This window comes from Balaenoptera acutorostrata, chromosome 19 (assembly GCF_949987535.1).
Source record: "Balaenoptera acutorostrata chromosome 19, mBalAcu1.1, whole genome shotgun sequence".
Classification (NCBI taxonomy): domain Eukaryota; kingdom Metazoa; phylum Chordata; class Mammalia; order Artiodactyla; family Balaenopteridae; genus Balaenoptera; species Balaenoptera acutorostrata.
The window spans coordinates 63,980,648-64,006,091 of record NC_080082.1 but is presented as its reverse complement, the minus strand read 5'-3'; the positions used below and the strand labels follow the sequence as shown (position 1 = coordinate 64,006,091).

Sequence of the window (25,444 nt, the reverse complement as noted above, 5' to 3'; positions counted from 1 at the left end):
TCGTCCCCAGACCGACCCCCGCGCGGTAGCCCCAGGCCCGCTAGGCCACGCCCCACCGCGGTGCCTTGGGATGATCTGAACTCCTGGGCCCACAAGGCCAGCCGGATGCCCCCCCCTCCCCACTTCATGCGGGGGCCACGCCCTACGCCCGTCCTAGAGCAGCAGGCCACGCAGGCGGGGTGTGCCACCTCGGGTGTGCCAAGGGCACGGGTGCCCGTGCCAGGTCGACAGTGTGGACAGCTGGGCCTCCCAGGGCCGAGCTTCAGCCTGGGGCCAAGGGAACCCCTGAGAACTGGAGAGGAGGGGGTTACACACACCGGACACAGAGCAGCTCCATAAAGTAAAATACAACAAAATGTTTAATGAGCAAATTCGTCTTAGCAAATATGAAACTGCCACAGAGAGTAGGAGAGGGCCAGGGGCCACGGGGTGGGGGGCAGGTCTGGGGAGACTAAAGAGTAGAGAATCAACTATGTAAGAAACCAGGGAGAACACCGGGGAGAGGACCAGAGGCCAAAAGGACAGGAGCTGTGGTCCTGAAAGGGGAGAGGGCAGGGTATCGGGGCCGGACAACAAAATTCAAAATAGTTTGGCCATAAAATATAAACACGCTATGTTTCTACGGTGGGAAAGGGGAGATAAAGGGGGCATCAGGGAGGAGAGACTTCCGGGGAGGGGCAGTGGGGGTCTGACCCCGCCCTGCTGTGCACCCCCTCCCCACCCCTTCCCTCTGTGTCTGTGGGTGCATGTATCTGTGTGGGTCTGTGTGCGCACTTCCCCCGTCCCCTCCCCGCCCCAAATCCCCACCCCCCGACCCTTAATCGCTGCCATTCCAGTTGCTGCCGGCTGTCATTCGGCTGTCACTCCTCTGCCCATCGTCTTCAGAGGGGGAAAAGAGGGGGAGCTGGAGGGGAGAAGCCCCAGCCAGCCCTGCCCCTGCCCTCCCCCGCCGCCTCTACCAGAAGTCCCGGCGGTGGTAAGAGTCGGGGTCACAGTATTTTGTGACAACCACTCTGTTGGCGAACTTGCGACCCGTCAGGCCCTGCATGGCTTTCTGGCAGTCAAACACAGAGGTGAACTCCACGAAGATCTGTGGGAACAAGACGCAGGTTGTGAAGACCAAGGCCTCCCGGCCTCCAAGGATGCGCCGGTTCACTCACAGCAACCAGCAGCATCTACCCAAACCCAGAACTCCGCGGGAGGGAGAGAGAGGGAGAGAGCTTAGGGAGAGAGGTTTACCAAACATCCTCCAGCACCCCAGGATCAAAGAATGACAGAAGACAGAAACATGCAGAGGCATGGAGAATGAGAGCAGAGGAAGCTCAAGTCAACAGCCCCAAAGGGCAGGGGACAGGGGTGAGCTCAAGGAGACTGGTCACTTGTGCTGAGTGTCTCCCCTGCACCAGGCACCATGCTGGGTGCTCCCCCAGCCACCCCAAGGGCCATGGGTGTCTCCCCCAGACAAGGGATGAAATAAGGAAAGCTGACAAATTAGTATTCAAACCCAGGTTGATTCAAAAAAAAAAAAAAAACCTGAACCTTGTTCTGCTCAAGCTTCTCATCTTGCTTGAACCACCAGTTACAGAAGTGGAGGGAGGGGTGGCTATAACCAGCCTAATTCAGGACATGCGGAGTTCTATAAAACATGCCCCCTAATGCCTCAACAAGCAAAACGGCTTGCAAAGCAAAACAAAACAAAACAAGAAGAAGTGACAAAATCGATAAATTTTAAGGAAGTTTGAAACCAAACTGCAGGGTTCCTTATTTTGATCAAAGCAACTGTAAAAAGACATTTTTGAGACAGTAAGGGCAATCGGAACATGGCTTGGGTAGACAGATACTAATGGTAATTTTGCTAACGTACTAATGGTACTGTATGGTTTCGTTAAAATAATTTTTTGAAGTCATCTGTTTATAGCAGTAGTTCTCAACCAAGGTGAATGTGTCCCCAGGGGACATCTGGCAATGTCGAGAGATGATTTTCATTGTCACAAAGGCATGAGTAACACTACTGGCATCTAGTGGGTGGAAGCTGGGATGGGGCTAAACATCCCACAGCACACAGCACAGGCCCCAAAGCAAGAGTGACCAGGCCCAAGACATCAGGAGTTCAGATGGAGAACTGTACTTAAGTGATATATGAGATACATCTTGTTTCAGCGAAAAAAAAAAAGAAAAAAAGGGGATGGGAAGCTGAATATAGAAATCAAGAATGGTTAAGATATTGGTAACCTGAAGCTGGGCGACGGGCCACTAAGACACTGCTACACATACTAGAATACGACTTTAAAAACATTATACTAGGGCTTCCCTGGTGGCGCAGTGGTTGAGAATCTGCCTGCCAATGCAGGGGACACGGGTTCGAGCCCTGGTCTGGGAAGATCCCACATGCCGCGGAGCAACTGGGCCCGTGAGCCACAATTACTGAGCCTGCGCGTCTGGAGCCTGTGCTCCGCTACAAGAGAGGCCCGCACACTGCGATGAAGAGCGGCCCCCGCTTGCCGCAACTAGAGAAAGCCCTCGCACAGAAACGGAGACCCAACACAGCCAAAAATTAATTAATTAATTGATTGATTTAAAACAAAACAAAACATTATACTATAACCTTACTCTATCGCTATGACGGTTTCTCTCTACTCTTATGTTTGAAAAGAACGATAATAAAGTTTAAAAACAAATCACATAGACTGATCCCTGAGACCAGGCTGGGTCTTTCAATTAGTCCCCCACAAACACGTCCTCAGCCCCCAGGCAGCCTCCAGGCTCTCCTCTCTCGAGCCACGACCGCACTAAGGAGACTGACCCGTCAAGGACAGGGTGTCTCCAGCGCAGCAGTTAGGGGCAGGTAGGAGCGCAGGCCAAGCCCAGTGCGGCCCACCCTGCCCTCCTGCCCCCGCCCCACCCCCCTCTGCCCCCACCCGCGATGCTTTTCCACTGCTCCCTGGCAAGTCTGTCCAGCCTGACACCTGAACAGGCATCAGGGTGCCTACCAGACCTCACACTTGGAAGCAGCTCTGTCCAGCCCACTGCTCCCCGCAACATCTCTGCTGGGGTCTCAGGACCTCAAAGCCAGCCCCCCAACACTGACCATCTTCCCCTCCCCCCAGACCTGCTCATGTCCCCTGCTTCTCACCTGCCATCTCTGCCAGGTCACCAAAGCCAGAAGGCTGAGCATCTCACTGGCTCCTCCCCCTCCCCGGGCACACCCAGATCAGCCACCAGGGTCCCGGCATTCACCGCCTCTGACTTCTCTCCATCCTCCTGCCCCTGCTCTAAATCAGGTCACCGTCTTTCACCCAGATGACCACAAGCTGTTAGTTCCCAAAGCTCCAAACATCACACGGCTGTCGCCCCCCGCCCCTCCAAATTCCCAGCTCTGCTTTGCACTCCGTGCCCACCCCCCCCCCAACTATAAGGGGCCACCTCTATGTGCCAGGTGTTTCCCACGTTTAAGACCTTGCGAAGGCTCCCCACATCCTCACTCGGAAGAACAGCCAGCATGCTTCCTAGGACCCACGTGGCCCCACTGCTCTCCGCTTCACCCCCTCCGGCTACACCAGCCACCTCGCTGCCTCTTGCCAGGACCCCACCTGGGGTGGGGTCGCTCGGGCTTCACCAGCTCCTGACCTTCCTACCGGAACACAGGGCCCCGGGCGACGCTGCTCCCCTCCCAGCCACCACCGGAGGCAGCACACGCGCTGTCTCCTAACGTGGGCATCCCGCTGACCCGCGTGGCGAGCAGCCACACCCGCTCCAGGCATCCCGAGGCGGGGCGTGAGATGCTGGCACCTGGCACAGTGCCAGAGGCAACGTGACTCAGTGAGCTCAGAATCAGACCCCAGAAAAATCAGAAACCTAACTGTGGGGAAGGGCTCGGAGCTGCTGTGAGAGCTCAGGATTGACACAGGTGAGCTCAGCAGAGTACTTGGCAGCCGGGAGACACAGGTGGGTTTGCTGCTTTGGGGACTATTTTTAGCACTTTTCTCCCCCCTCCATAGACAAGGCCAAACCACTTGCCTAAGATCACATGAAACCCAGGTGCTGAACCAAAGCTGCTTCGACACAGAGGCAAGAGGCAAGTCCTCAGCCACAGCGGCACAGCACGCCCGCTGCCTCTCGCTGCAGGCCTGGGCCCCCCAGAGGCCCCGCTCTCTCTGGGTCAGAGGAGGGTGTGGGTGTGCGTGTGTGCCCGCACACGTGGGGGGGGGACAGGGGACGCTCACGAGAGCACCCTCGCGCACACACGCGCTCCCACGCACCTTTCCGCAGCCGGGCACCTCCACGCCGTCCACGGGCCGGGGGATCTCGATGGACTTGACGAGCCCGTACTTGCTGCACTCGTCACGCACGTCCTCCACGATCTCCTCGTACTCCTCGTCGTCCAGCAGCTCCTCGGGCAGGACCATGTTCATGAGGCACAGGACCTCAGTCGGGTGACCACCCATCTGCACCTGGGAGCTCATCAGGCCAGGCACTTGCAAGGTCACGGGGGTCTGGTTGATGGTACTCTGTGGGGCAGCAAGGGCAGGGGCGTCACGGGGCAGCTCCGCCCTCACCCCCTCCATGCCCACTTCCCCCAAGTCCTCCCCCCCGATGCCATCCCAGGGAAAGACCCTGCTCTGCCCTTGAAGACCCAGGCACCCCTCCCAGCACTGGCCAGGAAAGCCAGGGGCAGAGCTTAGGACGGCCCACCCGGCACGCCCCCCGGCCCCTTCCCACCCCCCACCCCCAGATGTCCCCTAGCCAATGGAAGATGACGTGCCGGGGGGCTCACCAGCGTGGCATTCTTGGCTCCCACGCTTGCCCTCTGGACAAGCAGCTTCTTATCCCCCAGCTGCATCCCGTTCAGCCCCGCGATGGCCTGCGTTTGGAGAACGCGGGATGGGGGCACGCAGGAGAGAGGTACAGGTCAGAGGCCAGGAGCCTGACACCTCCCCGCAAGCCCCACTACCCCAGAGCCGGGCACTGGTAGGGGAGAGGGCAAGGCAAAGGGGTGAGAGCTTGGCAAGGGCTAGAACCGAGGGAAAGGTGCCCCCACGCCCGGTCCTGCTCCGGGCTGGCCTCCTCCCACCCATCCTGAGTGAGGGAGACCTCAGCGTGGGTACAGAGCAGGGCATGTGCGGGGACAGACACGCCAGCGCAGGGCCCAGGGCTCACCTGGTCTGTGACGTTGATGTCCACGTACTCACAGAAGGCGTAGCCCTTGGAGAGCCCCGTGGCACTGTCCTTGACCAGGTTGAAGGCCTTGAGAGGCCCAAACGATGTCAACAGCTCTTTTACCTGTGGCAGGCCAAGACGCCATGAGAGTGTGGACGAAGGCCGTGACGGGGGAGGGGCGGGAGGAGACGAAGGGTCTACCTGGTCGTCATTCAGGTAGTTGGGTAAGCCCCCGATGAACAGCTTGTGGGCAGAGTCTGGGACCACAGTGGACACGACTCCTAGGGGGAGAAGGGAGCAGACAGACTGTGAGTCCCAGCACCAGGTCGTTTCACAGACCCTGGCGGACGTGTGCAGCCCCCGTCAGGCCGCGTCCCTCCCACCCACGCGCCCGCCCCAGCCCCTCCTCAGAGGCGCGCCCCGGCAGCACTCTTCGGGACGCAGAGCGACCCCAGCACAGCGGCACGCCGGGGCCCTGGGGTCAGAGACACGAGCTCACACCCCATGCTGCTGCGTCACCTGGGCAGGTTCCCTCGGCTCTCGGCCTGCTGGAGAGGCATCGTGGGGATACACAGCCTCTCCTCCATCCTCGAGCCTTCACTCAGAGCCCTCCCTCCACCTGCCTCTGCTGAGACCAGGCCTCCCCAGGAAGCCTCCACACCCTCTCCCCGTGGGCCTGCGCTCCGCGCAGCCACAGGTGTCCCTAGCCGCTCTCTGGCCTCAGTCACAGATGGCCTCGGAGGAGTCTGCCATTCGGTGTCCGTGAGGGCAGGGACGCGCCCGGCTCACGCAGCGCCCTGGCAAGGCGGGGGCCACGTCAGCCAAGCGGGTTCAACGAGCACCGTGCGTCCACCCCAGTCCTGCCCTCTCCGCTGAGCGTCTGACTCGGGCGCCTGCCGGGACTCAGCCCAACGTCTCGCAGGCTTCCAAAACGTTGTCCTTCAATCCCTGGAGCCTCGCCACAGGGCGTAAGCTACACAGAGCTCCAGAACGCCGGCCGGACACAAAGAGGATAGAAATGTGGACCACCGCCCACCCGGCCGGACCTGCTCCTGACTTTGAGTTCAAGGCCCACTACTGCCAGACGCACCACCTCGCCTTCCTCCGCATTCCAGCACCAGGTGGCCCCGCTCCACCTCCTCCTGACCTTGGGGAGGAGCGGGTGACACGGGGGATGGGAAAGGGCCTCAGACACTGCCTCTGTGCCCGCAGAAGGGCTCCCTCTCCCACCACCATCCCACCAGTCCGGCCCCTCCGCTCCAAGGGCCGCCAGAGCCCAGCCCCGTCGGGGTGGGGCACGCGATCCCCTGAGACCGGCCTGGGCGAGGAGGGATGCGCAGCAGCGTCTGGGAGCGGGGGCCGCGGACCGAGCCCTCCACACCGGGCACCCCTGGCCAAACTCCTTCCAGCCATTCGCTTCACGCTCTCCCACCCCTACCCACAGCACGACGGGAGAAGACTGAGGCACAGGGAGCAGGTACCACCTGAGGTCACACACTCCGGGGCCCCCAACTACACAGGCAGCTCTCAGGGAGCAAAGGGCTCTGCAAGGGTGCCGTCACAGGACACGAGCTGCGGATACAAGACTCCAGAGTGGCAGAGCCGGGGCTGGAACCTGCCCCACCACACACCTCAGGGAAGCACACGGCACCGAGGGCACCGGAGACGGGCTCCCTGGGCTCCCATCTGGGGAACGGCACCGAGTGAGGCCCCTCTGGGCCTCAGTGGCCTCCTCTGTGGAACGGGGAGGAGCTCGCGCCCCCCCGAGCGTGTGCATGAGCACGACGGAGCCCCACGAGCACTGGATGCGGGTGGCGGCCGGGCTCGCCGCCCCACGCAGGCCAGGCCGCGCCAGCACGAGCGAGCAGTGGGCCGGCACCGCGGCAACCGCAGCCCCTCCGTGCTCGCGCGCCTCTGCCCGGGAGGAGGGCCTGTTCCAGGTCGCACGGCCAGGAAAGCCCGATAGAAACGGGGAACCCAGGCCAGTGCTGACGCCCGAAGTCAAAGCCCCCAGCAGCTCATCTCCTGACGGCACGCTCTGGGCGCCGCCCTGCTTCACGCACCTGTTCTCTTCCACGGGGGCTCCCTCTCCCCTTCAGCTCCAGAACCTCACCAGCCCCCGCAAGGCTGCCCTGGACCCCCAGAGGCCAAGCAATCCTTTCTCATACCTGCAGCGTCACCTGCCCCTCGGCGGGAGGACCGTGACCGCCTCGTGCACCGCTGTGCCCCTGGCACCCCTGGCACCCCCGGCACTGCCTCGTAGGAGCCTCCTGGGGGAGCGGAGGAAGCCCCACAGGCAGGGGCCTCCGGAGGCAGAATCAGGTGCGCCCCTGAACCGAGGGGTGAGCCTGACCCAGCGCGGGCGCTCAGGGTGAAGCTAAATTCACAAATTCAAAGATGTTGTGCCCTCCTGCTCCCAGTTTCCATCTCGTCTTTAGGGCCCCACTGCACAGTCAGGCCTGAGGTCAGGGAGCGCAGTTAAGGTCTCACCGCTGCAGACAATGTACATTTACAGTTTCAGGTCAATCCCCTTTCACCAAGATAAGAAAGTTACCTTCCAGGTTCCTACATTGTTTCTTTTCCAACCAAGCATGTCTGTCGAATTTTATCAAATGCCTCTCCCCTTTAACCATAAAGTTGACTGTTTTGTTGGAGTAGAGCGAGAGATCGAAATATGACCTCTGCTGCAGAGGACGTTTAACCTGCAGCCACCATCACTTTTCCTGCCACCCCCGGCACCCCCGGGAGGAACAGACTCGCCCAGCTGGACCCCCGGCGGCTGGACCCCCGGCCTCCCTGGGGAGGTAAACCCCAGAGAGGACGTCAGCCGTAGTAACAGAGCCTGCGACGCAGCACCGTCCCCGCCTCTGCGATGCCTCCGGTTCCACAGGCGAGAGGCGACGGGTGGGGCAGCACGGGAGACGGCGAGGCAGACTCTGCGGTCAAGCTGCGCCACGCAGGGTCCCAGCAATCACGCCTCCGCGCACGTCACTGCTCGCTCCCTGCCTCGCTGCCCTCCTCGGTGAGAGGGCGCCCCAACACCTACTGCAGGAGTCGAGGGCCACCGCAGCGCGAAAGCAGCTCAAACCACGCGCCGGCGCGAGGGACTACGTGCCGACAGATCTTAAAGATCTGGCCCCTAGTTGTCACTTGCCGACCCTGTACTACAGGACAGTCACGATGACGAACACCTGATCCACGGGGCACACTTGGGACTGTGCTGGCCCAGGAAGCAGGGGAAGCAGTGGGCTCCTGTGTAAATAGGAATGAGTTAAAACCCAGGGAATTCACTGGAAAGAGACACGAAGGAACGTTCCGTGGCTTGATCTGGGAGATGGCCCCACAGACATACGTGCACGCAAAGCGCCAGAAAGTCAGCAACTTCTCAAGTTTTTTTTATAAGTTAGAGAGATGGGCTGAATTCACCCCAACTGGTACGGTGGGAAACACCGGGGATGAGCCGGGGACCCAGCCCTGAGTCCCAAGGTGCCGCCCTCTCTGGACTCCACATCCCCCATTTCACAAAGTGAAGAGCCGACTCAGTTTCCAAAAGGTGTCCTTCAGCGTGAAGCCTCAGGCAGCAGAAGCCCACGTTCTCAGCCCCCCAGGGTGCGGCTCACGGCCCCACACCCAGAGCACCCGCTGCTCACCCCGCCTTTGCCCGAGAGCTGGGCCCCCAGCTCGGCTACCGCAGCACCGGCCCCTCCAACCCCACAGTGTTCCCGGCCCCCAAAAGGGCCCCTCACAGGCCCAAATCCTCACTTCCACCCGGCAGTCAACCACAGGGGTCAGCAAGCAGTCTGCAGGCCAAGTCCAGCCCGCTTCCTGTTTCTGTACAGCCCGCAGGCTTTCTGAAAGGTTGTTTTACAACATGTGACCGTTACACGGCACCCAAACATCAGGGTCCACGGATGTTAAGGCCTACGGGACACAAGCACACCCACTGGCTTAGGGAGCACGCGTGGCTGCTCTCCTGCTACAACTGCAGGGTAGTTCCAACAGACACCCCGCGGCCTGCAGAGCAAAAGTCACGCTCTGGCCCTTTACAGAAGAAAGTTCTGCCGACCCCAGGTCTGCTATGTTACCTACCAACCTGAGATGGTGCTGAACACGGCTGCGGAGGCTGGCCCGGAGCACAGGGGTCGACGGAAAATCCACATCAGACCCCGCACCAGGAGCTCTACTGACCACCTGCCCATCCACACAGGCTCACCCACGCTCGTACTGACCCCGCGGTCCAGGGCAGGGGCCTCTCACTGCCCGCAACACCCTCGGTCTGGCCCTGGCTCCGCCACTTACAAGCTGTGAGTCCTCAAGCAGACCACAGCTCACCCTCTCTGGGCGCTGGGCGCCACCTCTGCAAACAGGGAGACGCCCAACTCCCAAAAGTTCAGGGGCCGGATGAGATGATGCATCCCCTCTGAAGCACTCGCGCTGCTTCCCCGTTAGCTCCAGCTGGCCTACAGAGGGAAAGGTGGGCAAGACCCCCGCTCACCAGGCACATAGACAGAGGGGTTCTCCGACATGCCAGGCAGGGGCTGGTAGTCGTGAGGCCTGCGGATCTTCAGTGACTGGCCCTGGAAGATGATGCCGTCAAAGGCCATGGCCTGCGTGGTCTCGTCCACTGAGCGGAACTGAAGGAAAGGAAAGGAGGTGGTGAGGGACAGGGTGAGTGGCCAGCCAGCCCCCCAACCCCCGAGGGCTCTGCGACAGCAACCTGGTAGAGAACGGACTGCAGAAGGGCCCAGTGGGAACAAGGGCTGCTGCAGACGGGCTGGGCCTGACCCCACCACATGCCCGGCTCACCTCTAAGAAGGCAAAGTTCTTGTCCTGGTTAATCTGCACTGCCAAGACGGGATTGCCGGGGGCCTGCGTCAGCCCCCCCAGGCGCATCTGGGCGTTGAAGAAATCCATCATGGCCTCCTGCAGAGGGAAGAGGAGACAGGGGGGGGCAGGGGAAGGGAGGTGGAGAGAGGAGGGGAAGGGTGAGAGAGGGAGACACAGAGGGGTTTGGGGGTAAGGGGAGAGGGAAGGGGGGGCGGGGGGGAGGGAAGGGAACAGTGGAATATGGGTGGGGGCATAGAGATCAACAGTAGGAACAAAAGCAGGAGAAAGATCAGAGAAAGTGGGGGGGAGGCAGCAGCAGGAAACAGCCAGGGGCCAGGAGGCGGGACAGGAGGTGTGGAGAGAGCCATGGGGCCCCAACCAGGGGGAAAGAGAAAGATTGCTCAAGAAAGATGCGGCAAACAACAGGGAGAGGCAAAAAAAACATGAAACAGAGAACAAGGAGAGAGAACATGTGAGAAAAAGAAACATCCAATGGCGACAGCAAGAGAGAAATGGCAGGAAAGTGGAAAAGCAGCAGCAGGCAGAACACAGAGAAAACCCGAGTGAGAGAGAGAGAGAGAGAGAGAGAGACAGAGAGAGAGAGGAGCAAAGGGATGGAGGAAAGAGGGCGGGACGAGGGGAGCGCAGGGCAGAGGGTCGGGGAGGAAGGGCGGGCGGGAGGGGAGGAGAAAAGAGTGATGTGGAGGAATCTGGCCCTGGAGTCCGGGGGCTGGTTTATCAAATGTAGCAAAGTGCAGGTTGAGAAAGTCAGAATGGACCTTACTTGCCTTCGACGACGGTAGCAAACTTTTTGTTGCTACGAGGGATCTCAGCCCCACAATATTTCACTTTAAAGAGAAATGGAAACAACTCTTTGATCTCGGGATTCTCAGGGGGTGCCACGGGAAGGGGTGGGGGAGAGGGGAAGGGGAGAGGAGCGGTGGGGAAGGTGGGGGGAGGTCGGGGCGATCAAAAATAAAAGAACAGCGACCATGGGAGGGATGTGGGGAGAGGATGGGGGACACAGGCGGCAGAGAACAAGAGGCGTGTCAGAAACACTGAGGGGGAGCGTGCGTGTGCGTGTGCATGTGCATGTGTGCGTGTCCGAGTCTCCCTCTCTGTCTCTCTCCACACGGATTCGGATTCGTGGATTCGTAGGTACGTTACGTGTGTGCCTGCTCTCTGGGTTGCTGGAGGAGATCGGGAAAGGGAGACGGGAGAGGGAAAGGAGGGAGGGAGAGGGCCACCCCCAGCCCGGCCCCTGGCTGGCTCAACTCCATCGGTCCGTCTGGGAGGGGGCCGGGGGGTCTTGCAGGAGCAGAGTCTCACCCGTGCAGGTTGGGGGACGGAATGGAGGGAAGGGGAGGCACAGGTGGGGGGACAGGGAGAGGTAGGGGCAGGGGGAGGGCAGGGGGAAGGCAGTACCTCAGTGATGCCGAAGGGGATGTTGCCCACATAGAGGCGCCGGGCCTGTCTGGTCATCTGGCTACCGACCACGGGCACCGGCGTCGGGGTCACAGCCAGACCGTCAGGGGTCATGGTGGGGAGAAGAGCGGTGGCTGGAATCTGACCGGCAGCTTCAAAAGGAAGAGACGGGGATGAGAGGACGGCAGGGCGCCCGTGGACCGGCGCAGCAGCAGTGCCCTCCCGGCCACGGGCACCCACCGCCTCTGCGAAACCAGGTCTGCTGACAGCTTCATCCCCGCTGTCAACTTCAACAGTAGGGGCTGTCGTCAAGGGACTTCAAGAGGCAGAGGCCAGGAAACCCAGGGTGCAAACCCCTTCCGCCACCCCCACAACACCGAGGCTCTGCTTCCTGACCACCCCAGTATACAACCACTCCAGCTCACGAGAGGGTGAGGGGGCCAGAGGACCAGCAGGTGCGGGGCGGCGGCCAGAGCCTACCTTGCATGGCCTTGTACTGCATGGGGGTGATGTGCTCGAAGCCAGGCGGTGGCACGTCCCAGTATTTACGGACCTTCTTCTTCTTCTCGTGGCGGGGGGAACGACTGGGGGAGGGGGGAGGGGAGAGCGGGGCAGGGCGACCTCAGTCTGACCAAAGGTGGGCCTGCAAGTCCCCCAAGGTTCCCCTCGGCTCCCCCGCCCAGCTCGGCTCTCTCCAGGAGGGAGAGGATCCGGCTCAGGGCCGTGCCCAGGCCCGGGGAGGGTGCTATTGCAAGGCAGGTGGGCTCTCCCCAGTGCTCGGGCCGGGGCTGGACGAGGACAGGGCAGGGGGCACAGCGGGGAGGGAGGCGAAGGGAACGGACGTCAGGGTGGAAGGGGCAGGAAGAGACGCTCACATCAATCCACCGTGCTCCTCTTTAGCGCCTCTGGTCAAAGGTTTGCTGGGGGGTGGGAGGGAAAGGTGTGGGGAGGGGTGACTGGGGACCCTCGTCTTCCCCACACACCACACCCCCCAAGGTCGCTGAGCCCCAGGGCTGGGGCAGGGCCGAGGTGAACGAGCAGCGAGCAAACCCCCTCGGCCCTGCCATTTCCCCCACGCCCCCCACCCCCAAGCAAGAGGAAGGGAGGAAGGGCCAGACAGACCACTTTCTAGCTGGAGAGACTGAGGTGGGAGGAGGCAGGACTTCCACCTATCCCGCCCTTCCTCACCCAAGGGGCAGAGAGGACAGAGGGGAGCCTGGGGAGGGAAGAGGCGTTAGAGCGGAAACCGCCGACCCCTCCCAGGGCAGCACCCCGGAGACCCGCACAGTGGGCACAAGAGGGCCGGGAAGGGGAGGGAGCCCCTCACCAAGGGACAGACAGCGGCTCCCTGTCACCAGACTCGCCCTGGAGCTAAAGAACCTGCCGCACCAGCGACGGAAGGAAACCCCAGGAACAGGGAAGAAACTGATGCAGACAGACGAGCAGCAGCGCCTCCCCCAGGTCCGCGCGGAGAGGAGCCCCGGAGCCCCGGAGCCCCGGACGCAGCCGCCCGCTCCCCGCCCTGGTACCTTCGGCGCCGCCTGTCCCGGGAGGCGCTGCGCTGGTCCCGGTTGCGCCGGTCCCGGCTGCGGCTGCGGCGCTTGCGGTCCCGGCTTCGAGAGCGGCTGTGGCTGCGCTTCCGGTGCCGGTTCTCCTTGTCGCGCTCTGGGCAAGGCGGGGGGAGGATGAGCTGAGGGAGGCCGCGGCCCCGCCCACCCGCGCACTGGTGGCTTCGCCCCAGCCCCAGGGAGGCCACCCCCACGGGGAAGGGGCTCGATGGAGGAAGGGAGAGCAGGCTTCCTGGGTCCACACGCGAGTCCAAAGACCCTGGGGACCGGGGCGGGAGCTGGTTACCTGAGGGGACAGGGCCTGGAAGTGCCCCCGGGGTGTAAGGTACCTGAGGATGCTCAGGAGGAGCTGGGGAGCCAGAGAAGACAGAGGAGGCTGGCTCCTGGTCCCCCTCGAGGGCTGAGGGGCCTGACCCCAGGGTCGTCCCTGAGAGGGGCAGGGCTAGAGGCTGGGGAATCAAGAGACCCAATGATGTTTTCCTGAAGGGACCCAGCAACCCCTCAGGAGACCTCCTCAACCAGCTGGCCCCCACAGCCCCACCATCAGGCCCCGGGGTCAGGTGCCAGGCAGGACCCGCTTCTCCGAGAAGCAGGGAAACCCACCCCCCACCCCACCCCACCAGCTGAACGATGCAGGACACCCTCCTCCAGGAAGGCGTGTCTTTCAGAATCTGGGGGGGGAGGTGCCCGCCCACTACCCCCCATCCCCACACTCCCTCAGAGCCAAGGACAGCAAGAGCTGGGGCGGGGGCTTTCTCCAGAGCTCCCCTTGGCGCCTTCAACCTCCCCACCCACCCCCCCTCGCCTTGGGGGCGGCGCCTAGGAACAGAGCACAGCCTTGCCAGCAAAGCACAGAAACCTCGGCTCCCAGCGGACCTCTCCCCCTCTGAAGGAGGTGCAGCCCCTGCACCACGCTGTTTGCACTCTATTTCCTCGGTTCAAAGACGCCACTGATTCCTCAACTATCCTCAACTACCCCGCAAACACATGTTAACTTTACCACGTGTCTGGAGACGGGGCGGGGGGAGGGTGCCGATGGAGATAATAAGAGAATGCCATGGACTTCACTACAACAGGATAAACCTGCACCTTAAAAAGGAAAAAACGTTGTAGAAAACGTTGGGATGCCACCTAAAACCATATTCTGTGCTCGGTTTACTTGCACTCAATCCTTGCTGTTACTTTGGGAAAACACTAGGGAGGGAGCCTTTGCTCACTTAAAAGATGAGAAACCTAAGGCGCAGCGAGATCACGTGACTTGCCCATGGCCAAAAAACATGGAAATGGTGAAGCCTGAATGTGAACCCTGAAATGTCAGCTAAGGCACCTAAGCAGCGGACAACACTCCTAAAACACTCTAGGACCTGGAACGGCTAACGACAATGGGATTGCCTACTTTAAGATGAAAAGACTAAACATAAAAAATAAACTGAAAACTGGCACCTGGAGGGGACAGGAGGGAACGGGCAAGCAGTGTGAAGCCAGAGGTAAGCAGAGTCATGGCACTGGGCCCGGGGAGGAGCCCTGGCCAGAGGCTTTGGGCCTCTGGCTCCACACTTGTGAGATGGGCAGGCTGTGAGCAGGAGATCCTTTCCTGTGGCTTAGGCTCTAAAACAGACAAGCAGGGAGAGAGTGACGAACACAGAGGAAGCAGTGGCACCTGCTGGGTGCCTGGGACACAGAAAAGGAAATTAATTCCCTGGAGACGCAGACTGACACTTGGAGGAAGCGGACCGCAGAGACAAAGACCCACAGGCACGAAGACCCATGGGCAAAGCAACACATGGGCAAAGCTTCCCCCTGAGGCAAGAGTAACACCCGCCCCCAACACACCCACTGATACAGCGCAGATCGGAACAGAAAAGGGAGCTACAGTTGCTCAAAATGCTGGGGCCACCTTGTTGTGGGAACAACTCCACCAACCCAAGGGACGCGCCCCGGCTGAGGGCCTGGCCTCCCAGTGCCAGCGGGGACACCCAGGGAGAACAGGCAGCACACCTGCAAGTGCCCCAAGGCAGGCTCCATCAGTTCCACTTGGCTGTCCAGCCTGGCAGAACATGGCTTTGCAGCCAGGCAGACTCAGGATCGGTTTCAGCTTTTCTGCATTAAAACCAGCAACAGCAACCAAACCTCTACACCTCATTTTTCTCTTCTTTAAATGAGACTCATGCGTACCACCAGGTGTGGGACCTGGCAGAAGGACGTTTGGAAAGCAACTTTCCCTGCCCTTCCCCATCTCTAACACCATCTCTGAGTGAGCTGAAAACCTGCCTCTGTACTTCCTAAGTAAGAAATTACACTAAGAATTACTTCACAATAAAAAATATCACTAATTGGGCACTTAACGTATGCCAACCCCCATGCCACACACTTTACATATGTTGCCCCGTTTAATCTCAGCTCTGCCTCTGATCAGCTGAAACGTGGGAAAGTTTTTACTTTCTGAGCCTGTTTCCTCCTCTGCAAAGGGTAGGAAATCACTTCAGCCTCATCGGGCTGTTATAGGATCCACTTAGAAAAACTGTGCAGAAGAGCTTGGCAAAATGCCTGACACATGCTCAAAGTTTACCTGCAACTATCATTTCTATCATGCCTGTTTATTCCAACATGCCAACGACAAAAACAAACAAAAAAGGTCACCCCACACACACACACAAAAATAAGCACACAGCTACTAAGCAACGAAGTAGGTACTAGAACCCAGGTCTGCTCACCTCCAAAGCCTGTGCTGTTAAGCGGTACATCATGTACGTACAGACACCCCGTGGGCACCCCGAAACGTGACTTCTTGTCTCCTAATCCAGCCACCCCCTACCCCACTCTAGGCTGGGCCGAAAGGGGAATCCCAGCGCCCCTCATTCAGCCCTCCGAACACGGGCAGCTTAAGCCTCAAGCCTACCACCTTCCCTCGGCCTAAGCTCCTTCACTCTCAAATCGGAATAAGAAAACAGGAGAAACCCGTTAACTATCTAACGCCTCTCTCAGTGCTAAAATTCTTGGGGTCCCCAAAGTAATCAGCATTAGCACGGCCCCGTGCTTGGACTCGGCGTCACCCGAGGGGGACATGCCTCCCACCCTCCCGACTGAACCAGGTCCCCCTACTCGCTCAGCCTCAGTCTCCTCCCCTCCACGCTGAGATTTACGAGGCTGAGTCTAGGAGTCCCGAGCTGCGATCCTACAGGACGTGGGGTCTGCCTCTCTAGCTAGGGAGCGATGGGACGCAAACATTCCGCACTGTGATCGCCGGGAGAGCCAGAGTCCCGAGGAAGGGGTACAGGCGTGCGGCAGGAACACAGAGCACGCACAATGCGACCTCTTCCACAAGCGCCGACCCTGGCGCCCCACGGCAGCGGCCCGGCGTGACACCGGCGGCCGGTCCGCAGGACTAGGCGCAAAGGGCGGCGGTGCTACACGCGTCCCCCCCGCGCGGCCCGGCCCGCGCCCACGTGAAAGGGGGCCCACAACGGCCATTTTGGAACAAAGGGGGCGTGGAGACCCGGGCCGCGGGCCCGGCCGGAAGCGGAAGTGCCAAGGCAGCGGGAGAAAAGGAGGGGTTGCGAGACCGAATCTATATAATCTCCTTTCCAGATTAAAAAATCTAAGTCCGCGAGGGGACACTCGGCGAGCTCGCCTTGCCTGCCGGGGACCACGTGGGGCGCGGAAAAAGAAGCGCATGCGTCCGGGCCTGCGCCCGCCGCTCCCTCCCCTCCTGCGCGGCGGCACGCCGGGAGGTCACGTGAGCGAGGCGCGCGCCGCGGGACTTGGTGGGGGGGGCGCCGCGCGGCCCTGAAAGGAGGGGGAAGCAAGGAAAATGGCGGGGGACACGGAGGGAAACCAAGAGACGCCCCGCCCGCCGTCCCGCGCCCCCGGCGCCCTCACCTTGCTTATTCTCGTTGAGCTGCCGCTCGAACTCGTCGAAGTCCGACATGCTGAGGCGGCCGCGTAGGGCCCTGTGCAGCTCTCGCCTCGCCTTGCCGCGCGCCCGCTCCGGCCGCTTCGGCTACTTCCGCCGCTTGCTTCGGCTACTTCCGGCCGCCGCCGGCGCTCCACCGCCTCCTACCTAATCAAGCCCGGGCCGCCCGCCCCGCCCCGGCTCCGCCCCTCTCCCCGCCTGCGCGCCCGCGAGGTGCCCCTCCCCCCGCCGCGCAGGCCTGGCTCCGAAACCCGTCGGCTATTTCCGGACCGTAAAGAAAAGCGTCGGGAGCAGCAGCTACGGCTGCTTCCGAAAACACCCGAAGCGAAGGTTTCGCCGCTTTCCCAGGTTTTCGTAACTTTTCGGATATTAGCTCTTCAACGCTCGGATGTTTCCGTAGATCCTCGCGTTCTTCTGCACCCAGCCCCCTCTAAGAATTCGCCTTTTTCCGAAAATTCAAATTGTCCCAGTCTTTGACTGCTTGCGCAGATTCTCCCCGCTCTTCTCCGCCGGCCCTGTCCAAGCAACCGGCTACTTCCGACAATTCTAACCGTCCCGGACTTCGTCACTTTCCGAAGGTTTCCGGAGCTCGCCCTCGGACGCAGCCAGAGATTAAGCTCGTTTCCAAACTTCGGCTCTTTCCGGAGATTCCAGGCGCACCCTCCTCCCCTCTCGGACAACTTCGGCTCCTTCCGCCACCGCTTCGAGAAGACTTCACTCACGGGAGATAGCTTCGGCTTTTTCCGTCGGCACTTCGGCTCCTTCCGGCTCCGGGAACCGAAAAGGGAGGGAGGACAGAGGAGAGGTGGGTCAGGGGAAGGGAAACGGAGAAGGGGCAGGGTCCCGGCTCTCGGCACCTGGCTCTCCGGTGGGGAAAGGGGAGGAAAAGAAGGGCTGATCTTGCGGAGGGCCTAAGAAGGTTGCGCGAGACAAAATCAGCCAGCGGGGTGAAGGGTGCGCGCGGCCACTGCGGAGGTTGCCAGAGCGGCTTTGTGCGCCTGCGCAAGGGTGAAGAGGCGGGGCGCGAGGTGGGCTTCTGCGCCTGCGTAGAAGCCGGTCTGAGGCGAGGCTTCTTGGCTGTTCCGGAAGGGGGCCCGCTTCCCGAGCCCCCAGAGCGCGTGCGCGAGTCTTTCCCTTCCTCCAGGGAAGGTACTGCATTCCCGACCGTTAAGCAAGGCCGCCCTCTCCTGGTTGCCGTGGTAACCGCACAAGCGCGCCCGCGCCCCACCCCCCGCCGCGCAGGCGCAGCAGGCGACGTAGCGGACACTTCCGGGAGGCAGATAATCTCGCTTTACCGCCTCCTGGCGGAAGCGTACGCTCAGAGAGTCCCCGTTCCCCACGTTGGCCGCCTCCGCGAGAGGTTTCATTGAGTCCCGCCTCTTGCCGCCGTGCCTCTAGTCCCAGTAGCCCAGCGGGTAGTGTTCACGCCTTTTTTCCGGAGCTCTGCTCCTCCGAGTTCCCCACGGCACAGCTCCTTCTCCCATCCCACCCCTGCCTCCGGGGAGCTAATTACACCCTGTCTCCCCAACCTCCCCGTTTCCCGCCTGACCGTCCGTGCCCCGGAACCCCTCAGAGCCTCCATCACCGTCTTCGCAGCAACGGCCACCCCCTCCCAGGAAAGGGCCGGGGCCTCGTTTATTCCAAATTTTATCATCTCTTTTTAATTTAAATTCTCTTAATAATTCTCTGTCTCACGTGGACTCGGGGCGGTCCCGGAACGCGTTGGGGAGCTCCTTGCAGGGCGGGCAGGTGGGCCAGCTTCTCCTCGGGGCTGGGGGCGGCAACGGGGTATGTACAGTGCCCTCGCCCCGCAGTCCCGCAGTTTTCCCAGGAGCAAGGGCCGGGTGACGGCAGGACGGTGCCGCTCAGGTGGGAGGGGGTGCCAGTGTTTAGGAAAGGGCAGAAACCGGTCCCTGGACAGTAGTTCTTGGACCGCCCCCACCCCAGGGAATGCGGAGGACGGGGAGGATGCTAGGAATGAGAGAGGCAAAGGGGCAGATCTATATACAGGGGACCCGGGGAGGGGGTGGCGGTCCGCAGGAGGGGAGGGAGAGAGGCACGCGCAGAAACAGGCCACCCACCCGCCCCATGCCCTCGTGAGGGTCCACCACTCCTACACACGCTTGACCAGTGCCGGGAGGGCGGAGGGGGAGGGAAAGAGGGGCCGGGGGCCTGTCCCGGGCCAGGTGGGGCGGGATCACCGCTTGAAGCGGTAAGTGATGGGAAGCAGCAACTTGCTCTTCTTGAGGGCCTGCACCTTCTTGAGGGTCTCATCGTCCAGGGCCAGGAAGCAGCGGCGCGAGTACTCGAGCAGACGCTCCTTGGAGGGGTCGAACTCGCCCACCTCCGCCAGCTTCTCGGGGGCCACGATGAGCAACTCCGCGATGGGCGTGGTCAGCGCCACCGTGTTGCGGTCCACTCGGTGGTGCTCGAAGGCCCGAGACATGCTCTTCAGCTTTTGGAAGGTGCCCAGGATCTTCTTGTAGCGGCAGAGCACACCGTCGGCGTCCTTCACTGCAGGGCCGAGGGAAGAGAGCGAGAGAGAGGCATTTTGGGGGGTGGGGGGCAGAGAGAGGAAGTGGGAAGGGGAAGCCGGAAGATCAGGAGAACAAAACAGAGAACGAGGAAAAGCAGTGAGAGTTACAAGAGGCGGAAGAAATGGAGCCAGAAGTCGGACCAGAGGAAAATCAGAGAAGGCAAGCCCAGGGAGGGGGATGAGGAGGAAAAATGAAGGAGGGAGTGGGTTCAAGGGTGGAGTTCCCAGCCCACCTGGGCCATCGCCCCCTCCCCTGTTACTGACAGGAGCCCGAGGCTCAGGAAGGTCAAGCCCCAGGCGGCGGTGAGGGTGGACACAGATTCAAGGATTGTAAACCAGGACCACACGTGGAGGCCGGGACAGACAACCAGGTCTGGTCTGTTTGCTGATGGGGAGACCAAGGCTTGGGAGGACAAGGGGGAGCTCCTTGGAGGTCACACAGCAAGTCCCCGGCCCAGAGCCCCAGAGACCCCGCACACCCTGTGCCTCGCTTACCCCGCTGCCTCTCCCGGGCCTTGGGCTTCCCGAAGCGCCTCCGGCCAGTGCCCCCTTTCTGCTTCTGCCTCTTCCTCTCCCCGTTACTGCCTTGTGCAGACGCTCCGCTGAGTGAGGAGGCCGCCGACTCGGGGTCTGAGGCCTCGCCCCCAGCCCCGCCTCTGCCGTCCCCCTCAGCCCGCCGGGGCCCAGACTTCAGCCGGCAGTGGTCCTCTGGAGAGGTGAGAGGAGACACGCGCATGCGTGAACTTCACGAGCAGGAGGGAGGGAGGAGGGGTCCCCAGGAAGGGGTCCCCAAGAAGGGGGCAGGCAGGAAGTGCACTATAGATGCTGAAGCTCCACAAGCATCTGGGATTTGGGGACAGGGATCCCAGATCTCTGTGGGGTGGGACGTGGGCTGAGGATGCTCACGCCTCAACTTGGTGGCAAGAGGTGTGGGGAGGGGCCCAGTGGACCAAGACAGTCCCGGGGACCTCGGGAGAGTCTGTGACTTTGTGGGGTTCCCAAGGTGGAGGAGGGGTGTTCTGGGGACCCAGTGAGGCCTCTATAAGCGGGGAGGCAGGCAAGGCCTGGGTGGGGGTGGGAGTTCAGACCCGGAGGGAAACCTTAGTCTCTGGGTCTAGTGCGCTGGGAAAGGCAGGCGCCCACCCTGACCCAGACAGAGGAAGCAGCGGGGGTTCTGATGCAGGGCCCTCCAAAGGGTGCGTTTGGAGGTCCAGTGTTGGGGTTCCCACCGAGTAAATCCAGAAGCCCTCGGGCCTGACCATCCTTGGTAGGTCCCCGTCAGCGTGGGTGGATGGCGGGAGGCCCCAGCAACCCAGGCTAGAGGCGCCTCAAGAGCAGAGGGGTCCCCAGTAAAGTAGGTGTTGGAAAAACACAGGCCCCTTGTCCAGACTTTCAGCTGACTTCACAGAGGGGGAAGCGGAGGCTTCTGAGGGAGCCAGCCAGGGGCTGGACGGCAGGAAGGGGAGAGGAGAGGCTGGATCCACCAAAACACAGCTAAAGATTTGGCAGAGCAAAGCCCTATAAGGGAAGGGAATGGGGCAGTGTTCAGAATACACGGACAGGCGGGGCACAGTGTCCTGCCATCAGCAGAAGGACTCGAGCAGGAAGGAAGCTGGGCTTGGATCTCAGAGGTGGCCACAGGTGCGAGGAGGGGCAAAAATGACAGGTCCCCCGAGCCACCACAGGATGAGTGTGGGTGAGAAGGGTCCTGTGTCCCTGAGGAGGGCCGAGCTGGGTGCCGGGGCCCAGGAGTGGGATGGGGAGGGCACCGGCGGCCTCACCTGCATCCATGCGGGCAGAGGAGATGAACTTGTCCAGCTGACACCGCAGGAAGTCCCTCTCCTCCTCCAGGTCCTCAATGCGCTTCTGCAGCCATGAGTTCCTCTCCAGCGCCATGTGCAGCTGGGCCCTGACACCATTCATCAGGGCCACAGTCGGGGACGCAGCCTCCGGAGGCTCTAGGGACAGCAGAGGACACTGGTCGACCCCAGGCCTCAGGGCCCTGCACCCCCACCTGACTCAAGTCCCCCTTCAACCAACTCACCCTCGAAGTTTCCCTGAGAGGGGCTCAGACTGTAAAAGATCTGTGGGTCTAGGTGGGGCGTCTCGTCGAAGGGGATGGAAATCTCGAAGGCCTCATTGTCCTTCTTCACTGGAAAAAAGAGGCCAGGGTCACCCCAGGGAAGTCCCAAGGAGCCTCGGACCAGCCCCCAACCACGCAGCCCTGGAGAGGAAAGGGCAGGGACGGCGGGCAGCGGCTGTGGGGCGGAGGGTGGAGCGGGGTCCAGTTCCTCACCTGTCCTCCTCCGGCTAATGTTTCGCTCATTCATGGCGCGGCCTCCCGCGGACCCCAGCAGCTAAGAGCCTCAGGGGCACTGGACAGAAACAGCAGCCACAGATGAAGGAACCCAGAGGGACTCCTCGGGGACATCCCGGGGGAGCTGGGGCTCACGACTGCGGGAGGGCGTGCTGAGGGCCAGGACTCCTGGGTCCGATGGAGGAGGGGACCCAGACCCTTCAGGACTGAGGGAGGACCCCTGGGGTTACAAACTCCTGGACTCTAGAGAACGAGGGTGCCGGAAGAAGAAGGACCAGTGGGGTCGACAGAGCCGGCACATCCTGGCCGAAATAGGACAGACCCTCATCACAGGTCGCCTCGGGTCCAAAGAAGTGAGAGGTGCGGGGGGGGGAGAGTGTGCCCCAACTTCCAGGCGCAGGGTGGGGGCCCAAGCCACGAGCGGCGCCTCCCCACCCCCGGGCACCCCACGCACTCGCGTGGGCGATCAAGGCCTGGCACCCGTTGGGGAGCTGGGCGCGTGCGCAGTGCGGGGGAAGGTCGTGAGTGGGGATGCGCCCCCGCCCCCGCCCTTTGTCCCGCGGGTGGGAGGGGGAGCGACGGTGGCAAGTGGTCTCAGCGGGGGATGCACCTGGCCGCAGGTGCCGACGCGGCCACCACCACCCCCACGGCCCGCAGGTGCCCGGGGTCGGACTGGCCGGGGCCCCACGCTCACCCACCCGCGCACGGAATCCGGCCCGAGGACCGACGGCGGCGGCGGCGGCGGCGCCCATGCCCGGCGCCGGGGAGCGTCTGCAAAGAATAACGGGGAGCGGAGGGAAGCGACCGCACACCTGCGGGCGGGGCGGCAGAGGCGGCGAGTCTCGCAGCCGGGCGATGGGAAAGGCAGGGACGCCAGGACCGCCCGGTGCGCCAATTGGCGTGCCTCCTCCTGGAGTCCCCGGCCCCAGGTGAGGCCGGCCGTTTGCGGCGGAGACCGGGGCCGCACTTGCGCGATGGCCCCTTGCAGCACTCCCCCGCCCTTGGCGAAGCCTGGGCAGGGAACGTCACGAATTTCCCAATTCCTGGAGAGCTGGCAGCTCCGGGGGTCCCCAGGGGTGGGGGAGTAGGGGGTGACGACGCGCCGAGTCCGGCCCGGGACAGGCGGGGAAATGTAGGAAACAGCCGGGAAAGTTGAAGCACAGGGAGGATCCCCTTAAGAGATACCCTGGGAACTGGCCGGTGTGAACCCCTGCAACCCGCTCCGCTCCTTCATCTCCCACTGGGCTTCAGCACAGCCAGACCCCAGGGTTCCCAGGATCATGGGGTAGGGACAGTTACTCCTCCCCGAAAATAAAGGCCTAGAAACCACTCCCCACCTCGGCACCATCACCCCCGTGTTGTTAAGAGCTGGCTCTGGAACATTCAGACCTAGATCCCAGTCCTGGCCGCCCCTTCACAGCCTCATTCTACCTGTAAAGTGGGGAGATTATAATCCCTTTTAGGTTTGTTGTGGGTACATAGGATATGACACGCAGAACGCTCAACTCAGCGCCTGACCGCAGTGAGAGCTCAAGACAGGGCACTGTTACTGTTATCTGAAGTCAGATGGTGGGAAGCTCTTTCCCTCTCTGGGAAGTAGAGACAGATGATTTTTTCCTCCACCCAAAAAGAGGTCGGAAGAAGAAATGAGGCCCAGCACAGTGCCTGGCACAAATCCGACACGCAAGGAAAATTCATTGAGAAGGCAGATGTTTATTCAGCTTCTGGCCCAGCTCCACCTGCCTCTCCTCCCATTCTCAGGTAGCTTCCATGCTCTGGAATTTTTGCCAGCCCTTATGAGAGCAGTGCTTTAACCCTGCAGCGGGAGAACCTAAATGTCTGCGCCACCTAGAAAGTCCTGGCCACTCTCCCCTCCTACCCACTTCACACTACGGATAAATTGCAGCCTCAGTCAAAACGTCCAGGGGGAGGCACCTGCCCTAGATCAGTGTTTTTCAAACTACAGGTTCATGCGCAGATAATAAGGTAGAATGAAATCTGGAATTGGCAGTCTTAAAAAAAAAAAAAAAAGTAGATGGAAAAAAACAGAGATCTGCACATGGCAGAGGTAACTACTGTTAAACCTTTGTTTTGCATATATTGTGTAGCTATATGGGGTTGCCATATAAAATGTTTCTTACAATGGATCGTGGTTTAAAACAAAAAGAAATATTTAAGAACACTCGGCCTATATGACACAGGTGGTCAGGAGCCAAGCTAGGACGAACCCCAGTGCAGGCCAACCTTCCCAGGCAAGCCAAGGCCCAAGTGGGCCAGGCACTTGCTCAGTCTCCGTGCTAGGCAGTCGGCAGAGACACGGTGCCCCCAAACCTCACACGCTCAAAGTGGAACCTGTGTTTACTGAGTGTCCAGTCTCAGGCCCTGGCTGGGGAGTGGGAAGCAGGTCTGGGGCCCCTTCCCCCAGCATCGCAGGGGGGCCTCAGCAAGATGCTGCAGATTCCTGATGGCCCCCAACCACGGGCTTTCAGGCCCGAGAATTTCAGCACACAGCACTCTGCTCCCTACCCCTCCGGTCAGGGCTCAGCCGTGGACTCGCTGATGTCTCTGAGGTTAGAGGACTCCACTCTGTGCATGTGAGGTCTTTTTCCCATCCTTATCTCCAAAACACTGAGGACCCGAAGATTACTCCTCAAGGCAGGGCTCAGCCTCCCCACGGGGGAGGGGGTCCTGTGTTTGTGTCCAGGGCCCCCGCAGCCCAGCCTCTGGCGCTCCCGGCTGTCTGAGGGCGATGGGAGTCCACGCTCCCCCCAGAATCCCATGGTACCTGAGGTACCCCGCAGCCTGGCTCAGGGATGCTTCCACCGAGCGTGCTTCTGCAGCGTGTTCTGCTCCATAAATCGGCGTGGGCAGTGCGGGCACTGGTAGGGGCGCTCCCCGGAGTGGACCCGGCTGTGCTGGGCCAGCTCGCCCGCCTCTCGGAAGCGGCGAGGGCAGAGCGGGCAGCCGTGGGGCCGCCCGCCGCCCGCCCGGTGAATGGAATGGTGCCGCGCCAGGTGGCTGGCCCGCTTGAATGCCTTCCCGCAGGTGTCACACTCAAAGGGCTTGACCTCCGAGTGGGTGATGCTGTGTCGCTGAAGGTAAGACATGTACTCGAAGACCCGGGAGCACACTGGGCAGCTGTAGCACTTTTTCTGAGCCGAAGCCCCATCGGGCCCGGACTCTCTCTGAGACTCCTCGTCCACCAGCACGGTGTACGGGACGCCCTGGGTGTCTATGAGCAGGTAGTGGTTGGGCCTCGAAGGGGACGAAGCCTGGGGACATCCTGTGGAGGAGGAAGGTCCGGGTTCTGGGGACCCGCCTGTCCGAGGGGGAGGCGCCTCCATGGCCTCAGCGGAGGGAAGCGCCAGGGGCTGGGGGCAGGGGGACGGCAGCACCAGCATCCGGAGGGGTGACTGAGGCCTGGTGGAGGGGAGAGAGGATGAGAAGGTTACAGTAGAGGAGGGAAGCTCAGCCCCACGGGCTCTGTTCTCCCCTCTCTATGTAACCTACTCAGGAATTCTGCAACCCCCGTCCCCCATCTCCTCTCCAGTCCTTCGGCGCTGAACTCTGTGACCCTCTGTAAGGCTCCTAGGCACCCCCTCCTTGAAAACCCTCTCCAATTCTGTTCCACCACCGACTGTACGCACAGGCTCTCTTTACTCTATCTTTCCACTTTGTGCTCCCCTCAGGTCACGGGTTGC

The 25,444-nt window shown here is 61.4% G+C and overlaps 3 protein-coding genes across 10 annotated transcripts in view; all 3 read right to left on the bottom strand.

Moving 5' to 3' along the window:
• Positions 1-341: 341 nt before the first annotated feature.
• Positions 342-17,901, bottom strand: U2AF2 (U2 small nuclear RNA auxiliary factor 2). 4 transcript variants are annotated; one of them, XM_057534492.1, is made up of 12 exons: positions 16,857-17,900; positions 12,939-13,074; positions 12,285-12,329; positions 11,890-11,993; positions 11,410-11,561; positions 9,964-10,080; positions 9,653-9,791; positions 5,359-5,438; positions 5,158-5,280; positions 4,763-4,861; positions 4,260-4,508; positions 342-1,090 (listed from the first exon to the last, which is right to left on the bottom strand). In XM_057534492.1, the coding sequence occupies exons 1-12, from the start codon at positions 16,903-16,905 to the stop codon at positions 956-958; spliced, it is 1,428 nt and encodes a 475-aa protein (XP_057390475.1). In that variant the 5' UTR covers positions 16,906-17,900; the 3' UTR covers positions 342-955. The 4 variants fall into 4 exon arrangements, with proteins under 4 accessions (XP_057390475.1, XP_057390476.1, XP_057390477.1 ...); XM_057534493.1 differs by having other exon boundaries at positions 4,775-4,861; positions 16,857-17,899; XM_057534494.1 differs by lacking the exon at positions 12,285-12,329 and having other exon boundaries at positions 4,775-4,861.
• A 629-nt stretch (positions 17,902-18,530) lies between these two features.
• The window catches only part of CCDC106 (coiled-coil domain containing 106), a 31,675-nt gene continuing 24,761 nt past the window's right edge, over positions 18,531-25,444 (bottom strand). The window contains exons 1-6 of one of the 5 annotated variants that reach the window (XM_007175485.3): positions 22,556-22,669; positions 21,723-21,801; positions 21,471-21,573; positions 21,208-21,384; positions 19,922-20,134; positions 18,531-19,404 (exon numbers count right to left, since the gene is read on the bottom strand). In XM_007175485.3, the coding sequence (XP_007175547.1) occupies positions 19,088-19,404; positions 19,922-20,134; positions 21,208-21,384; positions 21,471-21,573; positions 21,723-21,752 (840 nt within the window). In that variant the 5' untranslated portion in view covers positions 21,753-21,801; positions 22,556-22,669 and the 3' untranslated portion in view covers positions 18,531-19,087. Of the gene's footprint in view, positions 19,405-19,921; positions 20,135-21,207; positions 21,385-21,470; positions 21,579-21,722; positions 21,802-22,441; positions 22,670-25,444 lie in introns of those variants that run through there. The other 4 variants (XM_007175483.3, XM_057534508.1, XM_057534509.1 and 1 more) reach the window with 4 other exon arrangements.
• On the bottom strand, positions 24,551-25,144 carry ZNF581 (zinc finger protein 581). Its single transcript, XM_057534510.1, has one exon. The coding sequence runs from the start codon at positions 25,142-25,144 to the stop codon at positions 24,551-24,553; it is 594 nt and encodes a 197-aa protein (XP_057390493.1).

Coding starts and splice junctions, on each gene's coding strand:
- ZNF581 (XM_057534510.1), bottom strand. CDS start 25,144: ATGCTGGTGCTGCCGTCCCCCTGCCCCCAGCCCCTGGCGCTTCCCTCC.
- U2AF2 (XM_057534491.1), bottom strand. CDS start 16,905: ATGTCGGACTTCGACGAGTTCGAGCGGCAGCTCAACGAGAATAAGCAA. Junction 11,994..12,938: donor CGGGACAGGCGGCGCCGAAG/GTACCAGGGCGG, acceptor CCCCTCCCCCAG/TCGTTCCCCCCGCCACGAGA. Junction 1,091..4,259: donor AGGTGCCCGGCTGCGGAAAG/GTGCGTGGGAGC, acceptor TTGTTCCCACAG/ATCTTCGTGGAGTTCACCTC.